A 16,984-nucleotide genomic window follows, 5' to 3' on the forward strand; every position below is an offset into this window, starting at 1 on the left:
TAATGGCATGATTCAGCACAGGCATTGCTGGGATTTTGAAAATACACTCAGAAAATTGTGTTTTATCTGACAGTTGTGTTATTGCAGAAGAGCTTGAGGCAGTCAAACATGCTGAGATACTGCATTATCCTAACTTGGATGACCCTGAATCAAACCCTTGACTATAGTGCATTTAGAACTACTTCAATATTAATAATGTACAGCGCGTCAGAGAATATTTATACTATTGATTGCAATGTGGATGCAATGATGAATCATTCATTTATTTTAGCAGGATACATGGTCAATAAGAGAAACCTGAATAACACTGGAGAGATTATTTATTGTTTACATTTGTCCAGTTTCTAGATTGCAAAAAGGTGCTTTAAGTTATAGGAAGAAATTATCATTAGTTAGAGTTTTTCAATTAGGTTTAGAAAACTGTATTGTAAATCCCACAGAAGATATGTATAATAGTCACTATACTATAGCAATTATTATTTTAACTCTCAATATATCGCTCCCCTTTCCTCAGAGTGTTACATTGTGATCTGTAAAGTGTCAGTAAATACTGACAGATCTCCAAAATGTATGTAAAATGTGTAAATAAGAAATAACTTAACCAATTGCTTGATTATTAATTGAATTATTTGCTGTAAATTGAATTGTTGTAAAACATATAAACTCAACTTGCTTTGCAGAAAACATTTTTATATTATATTGTGAGAAAACCCTGAACCAGTTGCTCCCTTAACTCCTTGCTCCTTTTCTCTAATCCAGCAGAGCAAGCATGTGCCGCTGTTTTACTTTACCTTCCCTCTTCTGTCTTCAGTTTTAAGGGCCTATTGTGTGTGCAGGTGTCTCAGATGGGGTTTGATAAACAGTTGCTTTGAAATGCTGTGTGGAGCCCTGGGAAATATCCCAAGCTATACAGGTCTTCAAAAATGAGCTATTCTTCTGCTGCCTTCAAAATCTATGTAGGCAAACACAAAGAAAACTATTGTTGGAGAATGTGAATCAAAGTTGTCTCAGGAATTCCCCATATAATGAGGGACTAGGATTATTTTTTTGCTAATACTGCTCTCCACTCATGAAAAAAGCTACATTTACTCATGATGAAGAAGGAGAATGGTGGGTAAAGGTATATCTTGTGACCTTCTGTCTCTTTTTCAGTATCTTAACATCATCACCATGTGGATTCAGCTCTCCTGAATGTTTGTTTGTCTCATATCCACATGAAAACAGGCTGTTTAATTGCACCGGTATTTAGTTAGTTTTGCACTACAGTTCCTGGCAGATGGAAGAAAGCTGCATCAAACAGCCACAGCCTATATCAAACAGGAGAACCACGGGGATGCACTTCAGGCTCAGTCATTAGCGATGGCATTTAGCAAGCTTTTCAGCTGACAGACATGTAACTGAAAGAGCAATCTTGTTGTAGCTGGCTTACAGCCTGCACCAATTTTACATACTATATTTATTAAGTCCAAATAGGTATCTGTTTTTACTGCACATACTTTTGAGCTGTGTCAAAGCAGACACATCTATCTGCTGTACCTGCTTGGGCCAAAGCAGTCAGCATCTCAAAGTGTTCCAGTCATTTTTCTCTTCCTCTGAGTGCTATTATTAGCTGTTTTGCTCTGATTATATAATTCATAAAAAAGTAAGATGAGAAATTTTGCCAGGTTTGAGAGCGGTCCAACAAAGAAGGCGGGGAAGTGGATGTAATGGGAGAGAGCAGGGAGAAAAGGATGAGGGACAAAGATCAGGCCTGTCACGTCTATCGAGCCTCAGCTTTGAAAAATGTTACGCTTGCTGAGTTTTGTCACATCCTTGGTGACAATGTATTTTGAACGCAGGTGAGGTGTCACAAGTCAGACAGAAAGGTTCACCCTGAAAACTTTGTAAGGAGTGAAAGCGGAAGGCCATGTTTGTTAGAAGCTGTTTTGATTCAGCAGGTTGATGCTGCGCAGCCTGCGAAGCCTCTCTGACCTGCTGTCTCAATACACATCAGGATTAGAAATTCTGGAGAGCAGTTGGCAAAACAGGCAGTCTGATTATAATGAAGGGAGCTCGGTCTCAGCATGAAATATATACGCCAGGACAAGGCAGGAGGAAAGGAAGAATTGCCCAATGAATCACTTAGGCCTGCCTGGAACGTGACTGGCGGCTGCTGAAAGGATGGGTGGAGTGTTGGGGGGGGGGGGTGACAGCTTTATACAGCAGGCTGTTGCTCAGCTGTAGAGTGGGAAAGCTCGTAGGTGTGGTTGGGGGGGGGGGATTATGTAACAGTGTTACAAACATATGCTTGGTGATGCGACGAAACCCCAGATGAATTAGAAAAGGTGAAAGGGGCAGAGAAGGGTACAAGGGCTGCTGGGAAAATCCACCAAAATGGGAGAAAAATGAAATTCAGCAATGCTGCTTTTTAAATCCTGTGAGCACCCTGTACGCATGCATGAAGCTGGGCTGTATCTGTGTATTTGAACATGACTGAGTTAATTGAACCATGTCACCTCATCAAGCTGCCCCTCTGCTTTCCTATTCCAGCCCATCACAGACCTAATGTGTTCATCCCATCCTAGTGGCTCCTGCCGCCTCTTTGCTCTTCTCTTTGCATGCAAAAATGGTAATGCTAACCAGATGTTTTCCCTGCCTTTTTCCTCTCTCTGTACAGTTTAGCTCTGCATCCAGAGCGTGTGCTGGTGGCCACAGGGCAGGTGGGAAAGGAGCCTTACATCTGTGTGTGGGACTCCTACACTGTGCAGACCGTGTCCATCCTAAAGGATGTGCACACACATGGCATCGCCTGCCTGGCCTTTGACCTTGAGGGACAGGTACTGTTGACGCCCAATGAAACTCATTTTAAATGACTGTCACTGGAAAAGTTCGGTTTGAGCAGCACAGCCGCAGCGGCATCAATTGAAACTCTGCTGAAAAGCTCCGGGCTTTTTACACCTCGCCTGCTGGGCTGACTTTCTAAATGACACATCTGTGATTACTCCAGCTGTATTAGCTGGACAGCTGCACCCAGACATGCTCTGTTGTGGAAATTTGAAGGGAAAACAGTCCTATGAAGTGTTAGCACAGCACCGCAGTGGTTGGCAGCACCTGGTGAGACACGCTTTAGCACATGAGACTCCTTAAAACTCACACAAGATATACACATTGTTTGTTCATCACTATTATATTCAAGAAAATCTCTTTTTCAACCTTTCAACTGCAATATGTTTTTAACTAGCTCTCTGCAGACCTGCCACCATTTACTGTTTACACATTACACCATCCACCTAATAAAAATCAATACTGTGCCAAGCCAACTCAAGGTTTTTATCTTTGCATGTCTCTCTGCTCCTCCCTCAGGAGTCCCACAGTGGAGTTATACCTCCTGTATGATGCAGTGAAAGAGAGGGAGATGACCCTGTGCTATTTTCCTGCTCGAGTGGAGAGCTGGGGATTTAGATGGAATATGACAGTGTTTAAAGCTAGAGGAGGTTCCATCGCTTCTCAGTTTAGCGCCTCTATTTACTCCTTTTTTCTTGATCAGACGAAGTCAAAGCTAAGCCGAGGACAGTCTAGAGGAATCCCTGCCGCTATTACCCCATCCATCTATTAAAGCAATATAAAAAAATACACTGACGTTTGAGACATCTCTTCCAGATATTTCAGTTGGAGATGCAGTTGTGATGTCTAGTACAAAGAGTAAAACTAAGGACCTTTCATTTCTCTTCATACTACTCCTTCTGACTACGCTAACCAGCTCTATATTGCGTTTTTCTGTATTTGTTTGAAAATGCAAGAACATGTATATTCTTATATAGTTGCCAATCTCCGTAAAAACTTGCTCAGAATATTTCTGCATGACAATCACATTAACCTTCAAGACGAGTGTCAACAGCAATGCCAGTGGCTCAGTCAGGCTGAGTTCTGGATTAATTTCCAAGGTTAACATGCCCACAGTGATAATTTAAACATGCTAATGTTTAACTGGTGTAATCTTAACCCTGTGACCAATTTTAATTCAGCATGTTAACATGCCAACATTTATTAATTGCTCGAGAACTGAACCCACAACAGCTGAGGCTCATGCAGGTTTTTTCATGACTACACAATGGGAGCTATTGGCATCTCTTATGCATATCCACTGTATTTGGTTGTAAATGACTATTATAGACAAAATTTCAACCAAAGGATGGTTGATCACCAAGTATAAAATGACAAAATCATCACGATTTCAACCCTCCTTCACATGCAACTAATTTGCTGCACCAAATACACTAACTAATAAACAATTTGTGAGAATACTTCCAATGATTTAATAAGAATATGTTCTTAGTTCAAGTATTTGGCAAGTTGTACATATGTTAATACTGAAAGCACCAAGTATTGAATCAACGGCATTAATCAATGTTATTTAAGTTGTTATTTTTAGCTAAGTTCGTAGTTCATGTTAATGTCAAATGTTGGTTTTTGCCAATGTTAATATCTAGCCTGTTGTGTCTCAGTCATTTCTTTTGTATTGTTGCCTTTCATGCCAAGCACCTCCTCGCTTCCTCCTACTGTATAACTTCATGCATTGAAATTCGCTAAGTAATCAGGAAAACAACTTGGTAGTACATGAAATTGACAGGAATGTTCATTCCGAGGGCATCATGAATGTCAGCACAAAAGTTCATGGCCATTCTTTTGATAGCTCCTGAGAGATCTCAGTCTCGTCCAAAATGTTGAGGCAATGCAACCATAAAGTTGAACTGGATTTCATCACATCCTATCTTTCTTACCATTAGAGCCCAGACTTCTCAACTTTAGTTAAAATAACTCCTCCACAGAGACTTTCATAGCCAAACATTGATTCACGAGTAGATCAAAAGGGACATCCTCCAACATTTAAAGCAAGCTGCAGAATGGAGAGGGGATTCCATAAGAGCTGCTCGCTTCACTTCTGCTCCACTGCTGCTGCCTACTCACTCAGTCAGCTATAGGAGGCTCCTCCAGCAAAAGCACTCATATGTGCTCACTGGAAGTGCCAGGGGCTGGACAACTGTTCTGTTCTGCTCTGTAGCCATTATTAGCCCTTTTCTCCTGGCCTGCCATGCTACAGTGGAGGTAGCTACATTTGTTTTGCAGTTATTAGTGCAACAGAGCAGAGTCTGTTTAATCTGTGACGTCTTTTTCTTTGCTCTCTTTGCAGTGTTTGGTGTCCGTGGGCTTGGACTCTAAAAACACAATCTGTGTGTGGGACTGGAGGAGAGGGAAGGTTCTGGCAGCTGCTCCTGGTCATACAGACAGAGTAAACACTTTCTTCCTCCCCTGTCTCCATCACAACCTCTGTATAAACTGCTTCACTCAGCTATAAATGCAGCACGGACCTCCTGCCCGTAGCAGACATAAATAAGTTAGGGCTGATTGATTGGGAGCTTTTCACAGCCCGTCTGAGTGGATGCACAAGTAATGAAAAGGGATTTTAAAACAATGTAATACAGGCAGCTGTTGCCCACACACATTATAACACAACTGGTCCAAACACACACACTTTTCTCTCTTTATTGCCCTCCTTTTGCAAAAAATGTATTCCTTACAAATAGTCTGCTTGTGGTGTATATGTAATTATAACACAATTTATGTTTTCTTCCCATAGATATTTGACATATCGTGGGATTTGTACCAGCCAAGCAAGCTTGTCAGCTGTGGCGTCAAACATATCAAGGTACAGCCGCTTCCTGGACATTTAAACCATGTGGATTTCAGGTGGATCTTATTAGCTTATTTTACCGTACCACACTAGAATAAATATCTGAAAACAGATTGCAAATTTTAGAAAGTTTGAAGAATCACGTGGCTCTGTGACTATTTCTTCTCTGCTTTCTCACCATGACCATATCAAAGCCTTAAAATAGATATATGCAAATGTACTTTCTTCTGTAGCCCATGGTTATTAGGCACTTAACATTAGTAGAAGAGGCAATGACTCAATCTCTTCCCTCAGTTTTGGACTAATCTCCACTCTAGAGAGGGAAAATTGTCTGGAAAATAGGGGACCGTGACTCTGCTGCTCGGCTCCCCTCATTCAGCTTTGAGAAAAGCTTCCGCTGTACAAACTGCAGCTGTGCTTGCTTCCCTTCATGGGCCTATCTGTATCACTTCTCCTTCACACGAGATTGCTGTTCATAAATCTCCAATGAGTTCAAACAGAGTGTCTTCGCCGAGCCTCCCTTGGGATATTTCGTAGTGTTCCTTGAGTGGCATGGCCATTAGGAAATGATAAGGAATTCAGAGCCACAAAGGAAGCTTATTTCCAAAACACTTGGAGAAGAGTGAATAATGCTCAAATGGGAAATGTGCCCACTGCTCCTGGGAGGCTAAATGTTGCGTCAAACTCAAATGGGCTTGATGCAGTCGGGAGGCTTAGCTTACTGTATGTATTACCCAGTGGTGTAAGATCTCACTGATGACTCCCTCTTCTCAATCCAGCTTGACCTGACTCCTCTCATAGTAATTTCCCCCCTGAACTCTTCCCCCACTGCCGTGGCGCAGCTATACCCAACCCCCAGTTCCCTGCTGAATCCTCCTTCTCCCCTCTTTCCCTCCCTTCTGGTTTTCTGATGTCAAGGCAATCCAGCAATTGTCCCACATAATTCCTTAGCCTTCACCCTGTAGACCACGTGACATCTGCTCCCCGGCTCTGTGCTTGCCCAGCGATTATAGCACTCAGAGCATTCAGTAGATTTAGCCCCAGTAATCCACTCACTAGCAGGCTGAGGAAAACACGGCCTCTATGATGAGGACTGGGGTCTCTGGTAGTGCTCCACTCCTCACAGGCTTCCTCCCAGCTAATCATATAGGCATTTCAGCTTTGATTTGTTTGAGACCACTACGACTTTCATATGCCCCAGGCCCTGGTTCCTGGTTAGGAGTTGATCAAGGTCACCAGTGCCAGTTAATTTCAGTTTTGTTTTTGTTTTTTTGTTTTTTTGTGGTCTGGATTGGCAAGATCATCCTGTAATTAACCCAAAAGCCGGAGGTTGTGAACCGTTTGTCTAGTCCATTTGCTATAAATGATTACCAAGCCATTTACTGAAATATTCTCAAAATCCAATATGATCAAGTGAAATATTCAAATCACAAGAGCTACAGTTCTTGAATAAAGTTTAAATGGTTTACAACAACTCATATCAGTGAGGCTCAAATGTAAAGATGGCCATTAATGAAATTGTGGGTCAGACAGGGTTAGATAGACAATTTACACTTTCCCCAAGATTTACAATGAGCTTCCACAGACTTGACCCCAGTTCGCGTGTAAGAGTCTGGCACCATCCAGGATCATCGTAGTCTGACAGAAAGGATATTATGAGTGAGATTAAGGGGCGAGCGCACAAGTCACAAGTCCTGCAGTCTGGTCGAGGTAACCGATTGGCATCTCTTATATATATATCCACCGAGGTAACTGCCCTGTGCTCTGGGGAATATGTAAGAAAATGTATTCAGAAGAAGCCACAATGTTCAGCAGGTCTTCATTTCAACCCAAAGCAGTCTTATTTCCAGCACATTTCCACTTTTCCAATATGCTTCCCCTCTCCCTCTGTGCCTGGCCTCATTATAAACCCTTGCAGCATGCCGTCTCCTCTCAGTAATTCAGCAGCGAGGGGATTAGCGGGTGCCCACGTCTCACTGCCTTATCAGTTGCGGGCAGGGAGGGCTGTACAGTCACGCCGCATCCATTCCTGCTGCCTCTGCAACAGGCTGGGCAACAGAACCCCTCCCAGCCCTCTTCCTTTTCAGTCTTTACACAGATCCAGCACTTGACACACTTCAATCAATGTATACAGCAGACCTTCCTAGATTAGCCCTCACCTATGCTCTTCATTACTTAACCTTCAGCCTTGACCCCAAACAGACGCTCAGCCACACGCAAATGCTCACTCAACAGCTCAGCATCAAAGTCCTGCTCAGCTGATGACGTACTTGTTTCAGATGTTTTAATGGTGGAGCTGTATCTGAGGGCTGTGATGTCTGTCCCTGATAATCGATCCCTCCTGCCAGCACACAGCAGCCCTATCAGTCAGGAGGATAGGTGTTAGTGAGGGTGTGACAGTCTGTCACTATCGACAAGCTCATTTTTTATTTATTGTTATAAGTGTGTTTCAAGCCAGTGCAAGTCTGGGCACGCTTTACCATTTACAATTTCCATCTCTTTGATCAGAAACAAGACAGTTTAAGGGTTCAATTTAAATATATTTTTGCAAAGTGCTAATGTCAGCTAGTGTGGAGGTAAATTCTCCTTAAGGGAGAGCAGAAAAAGGGGCCATTTTCCTGCTGATTGTCAGTGATGAGCGTGTTTCACTTTCATGTGCCGACAGCCGTGTCTCAGCATTCAAGACACCCTGTGTGAGCTTCCACCTGTGCTCTCATCTCCATGCAGACAGACCGTTGTCTCTCTCTTCGCTCTCTCCTCCTTTGTTTGATGGATTTAGCCCTCAGACGAGGCCGTTCCCATGCATGCCAATGACCTTGTTCATAAATAATAAGCCTGTGTGAGTGTGTGTGTCTGTGTCTGTGCATGTTGATCAGGTGGTTACAGCACTGACCCCCAGCAAGAGTTCCCAGTATCACATGCAGAGGAAGAGTGGTTGTGAATTTGACTTTGCTTTTTTCAAGGTCTTTGTGTGTGTGTGTATGTCAAACCATAAATGCCTTGATTTTCACTCTCGTGTATACACATACTACATAATTGTCCATTTTCCCTCTCAGGGTGGGATTACCCAGGGGATTATTAGCCACCATATTCATTCACTCTTCCTGTTTGTATTTGCAGTTTTGGAGCTTATGTGGTAATGCTCTGACACCCAAACGTGGTGTTTTCGGCAAAACAGGGGATCTCCAAACCATCCTCTGCCTTGCATGCGCCAAGGATGAGGTCACATATTCAGGTGCCTTGAATGGGGACATCTATGTGTGGAAAGGGATCAACCTAATGAGGACAGTTCAAGGAGCTCATGGGGTGAGTTGACAAAATATTTTGAGGTTTTGGCTTAGGCTTTTGTACCATTTATAGTAAAGACACAGCCAAAGCATTTGGTCATCATGGTCAAAGCCATGCATACTGGCTTCGTTTGATTTTGTTCACCAGAACAGGATCAGCCTTTTGCTCAACAGGATTAAATGATATCTATGGGATCAACAACTGGGTGAGGGGGATGGGTAGATGGGGGAGGGGATAATAACTACAGTACATGTTCATTCCTGCTCTTTGTACCGCTACATGCCTGACCTGGGCTCCAACACGTTGCCTCCTTGTGCACACAGGTACTCAGAGACAATGAGGCCATCATTGAAGCTTTCCAATAATCATAAAAAAAATATGACACCTCCTGCTACCTAGTTCTTGAGACCCCTGTAGCAGGTTTGTAATTGTGAAAGCCTTGTTAAACAAATGCCCAGCTGAGCAGCAGCAGTGTTCTGTAGCCAGGGCTGGTTCTGTCGTTGCTCATTTATTGCGCAGATCCTCACTGACAGCCTGTCATTTCCTCCAGTCAGGGATTTTCAGCATGAATGGCTGTGAAGAGGGCTTCGCCACCGGGGGCCGAGACGGCTGCGTCCGGCTGTGGGATCTCAACTTCAAACCAATTACTGTCATTGATCTCAGGGAAACAGATCAAGGATATAAAGGTGATGTCAGATAGCTTTCTTTTTACTTTCCTTCAATCTATAGACAGAAAGATTGCTGGCCCAATTTTGGTCTCCCAAGACACTGGAAGAGCTTTATTAATTTACAAGAAGAATATCTAAGTCATTCCTTTTTCCATTTCTGTTCCCTGAACTAACACATTCTGTCTTGTTTTCTATTTTCTCCATCTCCTTTATTTGTAATCTTGGACCTAACAGTAGCTAGAGGTGAAAATAGCCGAGGTGGGTAAAGTCACTGAGGGTGGAGTTTACCATGTGAGTCTGTTTGTAACAGCCCCTGTATTGTTTTGCTGTTCCTTTTGTTGTTAGTCTAAGCTCTGTTGCAGATGTCCTGTTCGCATACATAAACAGCACATGCTTCCTCCATCTTATCCCTGTCAGAGTCAATTGCAGATTGATTTGACAGTTTTCTATCATTGTATTTCCTGCTCAAATCTCTGTCCTAGGCAGTCCGCAGGTGGTTATTATCAACTCCCGTCATTATTCTCCCTGTCATGTCTTATAATAACCGTACAAGCACTGGCAAACGTCTGTCTGCTCTCATGTTTGCATGCGTTTTTTACTATTCAAAATCTGTCTGATTTTCTTTTTTTTTTTGTGTGTGTGTGGTTTTGACAGGGCTGTCTGTACGGAGCGTGTGCTGGAGGGGGGATCACATCCTGGTGGGCACACAAGACAGCGAGATATTTGAGGTGGTCGTCCATGACCGCAACAAGCCCTTCCTTATAATGCAGGGTCACTGTGAGGGCGAGCTGTGGGCGCTAGCTGTGCACCCCACAAAACCTCTGGCCATGACAGGAAGTGACGACAGATCAGTCAGGTAAAGCTTCAGTCAGTTTAAGAGTAGAAGGTTGAAACTTTTCCAAGAACAGATCAGTTATGTTCCATGGATCTTGTTAAATTACAGCTATTTATACTGGATGAGACTGTGTAGCAGGTTATGACTTCTGCATATGTAGTATAATATATGTTACTGCTCTTCAAGGAGTCCCAGATGAGTTTTTTTTTTTTGTTGTTGTTGTTGTTGAGATTTTTTTTTCTTCTATCAACACCAACCTTTCTAACTGCCTAACAGTGTGTAGGCATAAAACACCCATACCAACACCACAAAGATAATCACCTATTCTATTTGTTCTTGAACACATTTTCTCATATTGCATCTCTGGTTTGGGTTTTATGTGCTTGTGTAATCTCATCACGGCTCTGCCTCTTAATTTGTCTTACTCCGCTGTGTCCAAAGGATATGGAGCCTTATAGATCATGCGCTGATAGCCCGCTGTAATATGGAGGAGCCTATCCGCTGTGCCGCGGTGAGCACTGATGGCATTCACTTGGCGCTGGGAATGAAGGATGGCTCATTCACTGTTTTAAGAGTCAGGTAAGGGCATATGGGAAAAATTGATCTCCAGTGAATATTCCATTAAATTAAATTCTCCATTATAGTGGATCCTTTTAAGCTCTCCATTTAAACTACATTTGTCTGCTTCCCTTCAGAGATATGACAGAGGTGGTCCACATCAAGGACAGGAAGGAGGCCATCCATGAGCTGAAGTATTCTCCTGACGGGGCCCATTTGGCTGTTGGCTCCAATGATAACTCAGTGGACATCTATGGTGTGGTGCAGAGGTACAAGAAGGTGGGCGAGTGCATCGGCTCCAACAGCTTCATTACACACATGGACTGGTCCACAGACAGCAAGTACTTGCAAACCAATAACGGCAGCGGAAGGAGGCTTTTCTACAGGATGCCAAGTAAGCACAAGATGGTCTTTTGTGTTTGTTTCCAGCCAAATTTGGATTATTCCAGGTCAAACACTCATACCTAAATAACATCAAATGAGAACTATATTGTGAGATAAAATGTCTGTCTCTGTTGAGGTGGGAAGGAGGTGACCAACAGGGAAGAGCTGAAGCTGGTACAGTGGGCTTCCTGGACATGTGTGTTGGGCCCTGAGGTTAATGGAATATGGCCCAAGTACTCAGATATCAATGACATCAACTCTGTGGATGCCAATTTCAACAATCAAGTCTTAGTAACAGCTGATGACTATGGACTGGTCAAACTTCTGCGGTATCCTTGTGTAAAAAAAGGTAAAAAAAAAAAAATCTTAGTTTTTATTTTCATAATTCAATACAAATATATAGTGACATAATCATCCAGTGTGGAACTGATTTGTTACCTCTTGATTTTAGGTGCAAAATTCAAAAAGTATTTAGGTCATTCGGCCCACATAACCAATGCCAGATGGTCACATGACTACCAGTGGGTGATAACTATCGGTGGTGCAGATCACTCAGTGTTTCAGTGGAAGTTTGTCCCTGAAAGGAAGTCGAAAGAAGCCCTGCATATAGCACCACAAGGTGAGATGAAAACACTTTTTACATAATCTACTGGAATTTAGATCCATCCCCTTTCACCATTAAAATTATAAGATTTAAATTTTGCCTTCTTCCTATATTCCATTTAGGAATATTGCAGAATTACATTTTGACCCATCTGTCTGCGGAGGCTGACAATATGCATCACTGATATTACTTGGTTGGCAAATTCTGTGGCTCCTGCCAACAGGACTTTTTCAAATTTGTCTAAGTGGTGGTGCACTTTGATGGAAATTTTGTCTACTCAGTATCCCACAAAAATAATGCTTTATATTAATGCATTTCCCAACATTTTTGTTTTTTCATACTGAGAGGTGGATAAAAAAACACTTTGTTGTCTTTGTGTTACATATAGAGCTTAGCATCAACACTTGAAAGCATAAAAAATAAATGACATATAAGACTATAACATAAAAATGACTAGTATCGTTAGTATCTGACTGAAACTATGTATACAATATTTGTTAGCTGAACAGTAATAGTTGTAAAGTCGACCCATTAAAATGAATAATGTGTCACAGTTCATTTCTCAGTTACTTACTGAGGGTTGTATGAACGTTTCCACTAGCCTGATGAACTTCATATGCTAAAATCCAAGAAAGAATTGTACTAGATTGTACCCTTCCTGTCCTCTAAATTTACAAAGGCGCGACCATCACATTAATTAAGACAAATACAATAAAAGTGAATGAAGTTGGGAAAGTATAATTGCATTGTCATTCCCAAGTCATATTTCTTCCAGAGACAGAGCTGTGCTTTCTGAAATTAAAGCACATCCTAACTGCCTTTCCTTTTAATTTTCCTAATGGGTCTTGTGAGCAGCCGCCCTTAGCTGCCAGTTCTGCTTATTACCTTGTCTTGGCACTGCTGTACTGTGCTGCATCAGCATTTTTTATAAATTTCTCTTCAGCGATGTCACTGTAAAGCATGGCTAACTGGTAAATAGGAGATGTCATGATTGGCCCTCACTTGGACGTGGAGTGTTTGTTTTTTTTTTAACTGTGTTTGCAGTGGCATATTTGTGTGATTTAAAGGGGAGGATTGTTTCTGCTTGCAGAGACCTTGGCAGATTCTAACAGTGAAGAGTCAGACTCTGATCAGTCAGACGTACCTGAGATGGACTCAGAGATCGAGCAGGAGACGCAGCTCACATATCGACGACAGGTTTGCAGAACAGCAACAATCGTATTTATTAAAATTAGGTCCCTAATTTTAATATAGTAGATGTTTTTCTTTGTTTGTTCAGGTGTATAAAGAAGATCTACCTCAGCTTAAAGAGCAGTGTAAAGAGAAGCATCGTGCGACAGCCATGAAGAAAAGAGAGCGAGCTCCAGGCAGTGGAGTGAAGCTGCACTTCATCCATGGGTAACCAAAAGGCTGATATTAGTAAGATTAATTGAGGCCCTTCTTATCATCCCCTTCATCTCAGTAATTTTACAATGTGTGTATTTGTTGTTATTTTCAGTTACAGAGGCTATGACTGCAGGAGCAACCTGTTCTACACACAAACTGGGGAGATCGTCTACCATGTGGCAGCCGTTGGGGTTGTGTACAACAGGCAACAGAATACCCAGCGTTTCTACATGGGCCATGATGATGACATCCTCTGTCTTGCTATCCACCCCCTGAAAGACTTTGTAGCAACAGGACAGGTAGCTGCTGTCACAACTTGGCATATTTAAAAATAAAAAACATGCCTTCATGGAATGTGAAGCAGAGACCTTAAATGTTTGTGTCCATTCAGGTCGGCAGAGATTCCTCCATCCACATTTGGGACACAGAAATGTTGAAACCCATGTCCGTGCTCAAGGGCTTCCACCAGCTTGGAGTGTGCGCATTGGACTTTTCTGGTAACATACTGCTTTCAGTTCACCTGTTAAGACAGATTCAATATGACACACGTTTTGTATTTGCAAGTGTTTCCCGACTTCCCACTTTCACAGTGAAACAAAAGAAACCCTGTTACATAAAGAAAAATGGGCAAATTCACAAGACAGCCAATTTACAAGCATTACTGCCGTCTGTCAGTCAGTGTGGTCTGACAGGATCAAGGTAGTGCTGTTCATCTTTCATCTTTCCCCCTTTAATTGGCCCCAGACAGACACAGCACAGAGTATGGCAGTATCGGTCTATCACCTGCCGTACATCAAACCCAGCGAGCTGCTTTCATTTTACCAACGAGGGCCAAACTTCTCTGAAACAGGAACTGGCTCCATCTGCGCTGCACTAAATGGTTTTGGTTTTTCCTTCCACAGCGGATGGCAAGCGCCTGGCCTCCGTGGGCCTGGACGACAATCACACTATTGTGCTGTGGGACTGGAGGAAGGGGGAGAAACTGTCTGCCATGCGGTTAGTATAGTCAGTGAGGACCTTTCCGCACGCAGCAGCTACTGCACCCACATCTGAAACACTTTGGCAAATCCTTCCTATTATTCAAAAGATTGTTTGAGCAATCTTAGTTTAAATATGGACATTTATGGATGAGGGTTAAATTGCAGCCACTTTGCTCTACAGAGTTAGACCATGATTGATGGAGGACAGGAACGAGGGGGAATTATCTTTTAGATTAAAAAGCTGCTCCACTGAAGCACTTAACCCAGGCAGTGCCTGAATGGTCACAGTGAGACTTTGCACCACAGCTGAGGAATTAGTATTAATTTACATCTTCTATGGAATTATGGTGAGTTTGGGCTGCTTAACATATCAATTTTATTTTCAAATATTAAGAAAGTAACAGGAACTAATGAAAGCAATTGCACCAATTTGCCCCAATGATTAAAACTAATTGGACTATAAAAGCTGAGTATAAGTCTTCTGCATCTTTGAATGCAATAAAGATATAGGAATATTTACCCAAGCTGCATTTGTTCTGATCCAACTAGTGTCTGTGTGTGACAAACAGTTTCCCTTCACCTTTACCTTTACTGCCCAATAAGACAATGCAGGAAGATGCAAATGAAAACTGCTCAGGTAGAATGTAGCAATGTGAGCAGAAACAGGGGATATGCACCAGGAATATGCATCAGATGCCGATGGATCACTCTACCAGACCTGGAATATGAAACGTTACAAAGCGTGAGAGATGTTAATTGGTTCAGAACATAATGCAGTGCTCAATTTACATAATGATTTTCTGTTTCATGGCAGATGAAGTTATAGAACCGAGAACACAGAAGGACCCAAAAGTATCTCACTGAAAAACATCTTTTTCCCAATTAGTTTTGCTTTTCGCTTTGTTGCTCGATATTCATATCTAGTATCTCCATTGAAACAGCCTGTGGCTAGCGTGGAGTGCAGGTTGCACTCCTGTGCATTGTCGGCCCGGCTCTCACTGTAACTCAGGCACGGATGGGATCAGAGCTGCACTGACCTTCTTTGCAGACCCTGGTGGGCAATGCAGTGAGGCGGGCAGAGGAAAACGGGGCTTGACAGAGCCTGGTTGGTCCACTGCCACTGTCTCATCTTCAGCTGGGCGTAAGAGGGAGAGGCCAAAAGATGGTGTAGCGTAGTAATATGGAGACATGTAAGGCATAATGTCGAAGAAAATATGGATACAAAGAGTGAGGAGAAGGGTGTAATGTTGCTCTGGCTTCACTGTGAGGGGGACTAATGCAGCTGCAAAGGGCGACAATTAGAGAACTCAAAGAATTAGGCACGGCCCATTGCATCAGCCATGACCAGCGACTAGTTCTTAATGTTCATGTAGTGCAAAACAGCGTGCAGAAACAAGGAGACAGAATGCTGGATTCCCCTTCTTATCTGTTTAGTCAGTGCTTCAGTATCACATTCAGTGTAGCTTTTAACAAATATTTCTTTGCTGTTGAACATGTTAAATTAATTAAAAATAAAACCTCATTCCTTCACGTTAAATTGTATACAGATGAATTAGATCGAGCTACTTCACTGTGCTGCCTGTTCCCTGAAAATCAGAGCAACATGTATTTTGATAGTCTAAATCATGCAAGTCAGCATGATTTTTATTACACAGAAACAGATTGAGAGCCATGTTATTGCATTTCATTTCCATGATCAAACTTCCTCAGCGCAGCGTGCTTTGTGTAATTGTTGCTTGAATTGTTGCTAAGGCCGCAGAATTCTTTAAATATTTTATGTGACACTGTGAAGTTAAAAAAATAATGACAAGTCTCAGGCAGGAGAATAAAAAAAAAATGAAAGTTTTTGTACATCAGAAAAATATACAAATTGTTCTATATTTTGTGATGGGCAAAATTTGTTTTTCAGGGGCAGCAAGGACAAGATTTTTGTTGTGAAAATAAACCCATACCTGCCAGACAAGCTCATCACAGCTGGTGTGAAACACATGAAATTTTGGCATAAAGCTGGTAAGACCCTTTCTATTGGCGAGGAACGACTCTAACAAGCACAGCTCTGGCTTAACACTGACATGTCTGACTGTGAGCCGACTCTCTGTTTCGCTCTCAGGTGGTGGACTAATTGGACGCAAGGGGAACATGGGGAAGACAGAGACTATGATGTGTGCTGTCTACGGCTGGTCGGAGGAGATGGTGTTCTCGGGCACATGCACAGGGGACATTTGCATCTGGAGAGACATGTTCCTGATGAAGACTGTCAAAGCTCATGACGGACCTGTCTTCAGCATGCATGCTCTAGAGAAGGTATGTCACAAACCCAGAGAGTGGTGGGTCAACCTTTTTCACTATTGAAAATATATCAGAATATTTATTTTAATCGCTTTTAGTGCTGAATTACAATTTCAATGTAAACCTTGTTTGTAAACAATTTATCAATATCAGTATGACTATTATTCTATTTTCTATAATGATTCTAATGTGCCAGAATCTTTCTTTCTTGTAGATATAGTACCTTTTTGTACTCATGTCTTATTGTGAAGCTGAAGTTACACTGTGAGGGACATGTTCAATCTATACAGAGTATTGCAGCCTTAAATGTGCCAATGTGAT

The 16,984-nt window shown here is 42.3% G+C and overlaps 1 protein-coding gene across 3 annotated transcripts in view; it reads left to right on the forward strand.

Annotated features, from left to right (window-relative positions):
- eml5 (EMAP like 5) overlaps positions 1 to 16,984 on the forward strand; it is a 33,246-nt gene that overhangs the window by 3,480 nt on the left and 12,782 nt on the right. For all 3 annotated transcript variants that reach the window (XM_029493357.1, XM_029493356.1, XM_029493358.1), the window contains exons 2-18: positions 2,657 to 2,816; positions 5,171 to 5,269; positions 5,618 to 5,686; positions 8,792 to 8,977; positions 9,510 to 9,645; positions 10,282 to 10,483; positions 10,904 to 11,041; positions 11,158 to 11,414; positions 11,541 to 11,753; positions 11,856 to 12,023; positions 13,099 to 13,205; positions 13,288 to 13,406; positions 13,507 to 13,693; positions 13,786 to 13,891; positions 14,297 to 14,390; positions 16,284 to 16,384; positions 16,485 to 16,678. In XM_029493357.1, coding sequence (XP_029349217.1) covers positions 2,657 to 2,816; positions 5,171 to 5,269; positions 5,618 to 5,686; positions 8,792 to 8,977; positions 9,510 to 9,645; positions 10,282 to 10,483; positions 10,904 to 11,041; positions 11,158 to 11,414; positions 11,541 to 11,753; positions 11,856 to 12,023; positions 13,099 to 13,205; positions 13,288 to 13,406; positions 13,507 to 13,693; positions 13,786 to 13,891; positions 14,297 to 14,390; positions 16,284 to 16,384; positions 16,485 to 16,678 — 2,536 coding nt within the window. The remainder of the gene's footprint in view (positions 1 to 2,656; positions 2,817 to 5,170; positions 5,270 to 5,617; positions 5,687 to 8,791; positions 8,978 to 9,509; positions 9,646 to 10,281; positions 10,484 to 10,903; positions 11,042 to 11,157; positions 11,415 to 11,540; positions 11,754 to 11,855; positions 12,024 to 13,098; positions 13,206 to 13,287; positions 13,407 to 13,506; positions 13,694 to 13,785; positions 13,892 to 14,296; positions 14,391 to 16,283; positions 16,385 to 16,484; positions 16,679 to 16,984) is intronic.

Source organism: Echeneis naucrates, chromosome 22, assembly GCF_900963305.1.
Source record: "Echeneis naucrates chromosome 22, fEcheNa1.1, whole genome shotgun sequence".
In the NCBI taxonomy this organism is placed as follows: Eukaryota; Metazoa; Chordata; class Actinopteri; order Carangiformes; family Echeneidae; genus Echeneis; species Echeneis naucrates.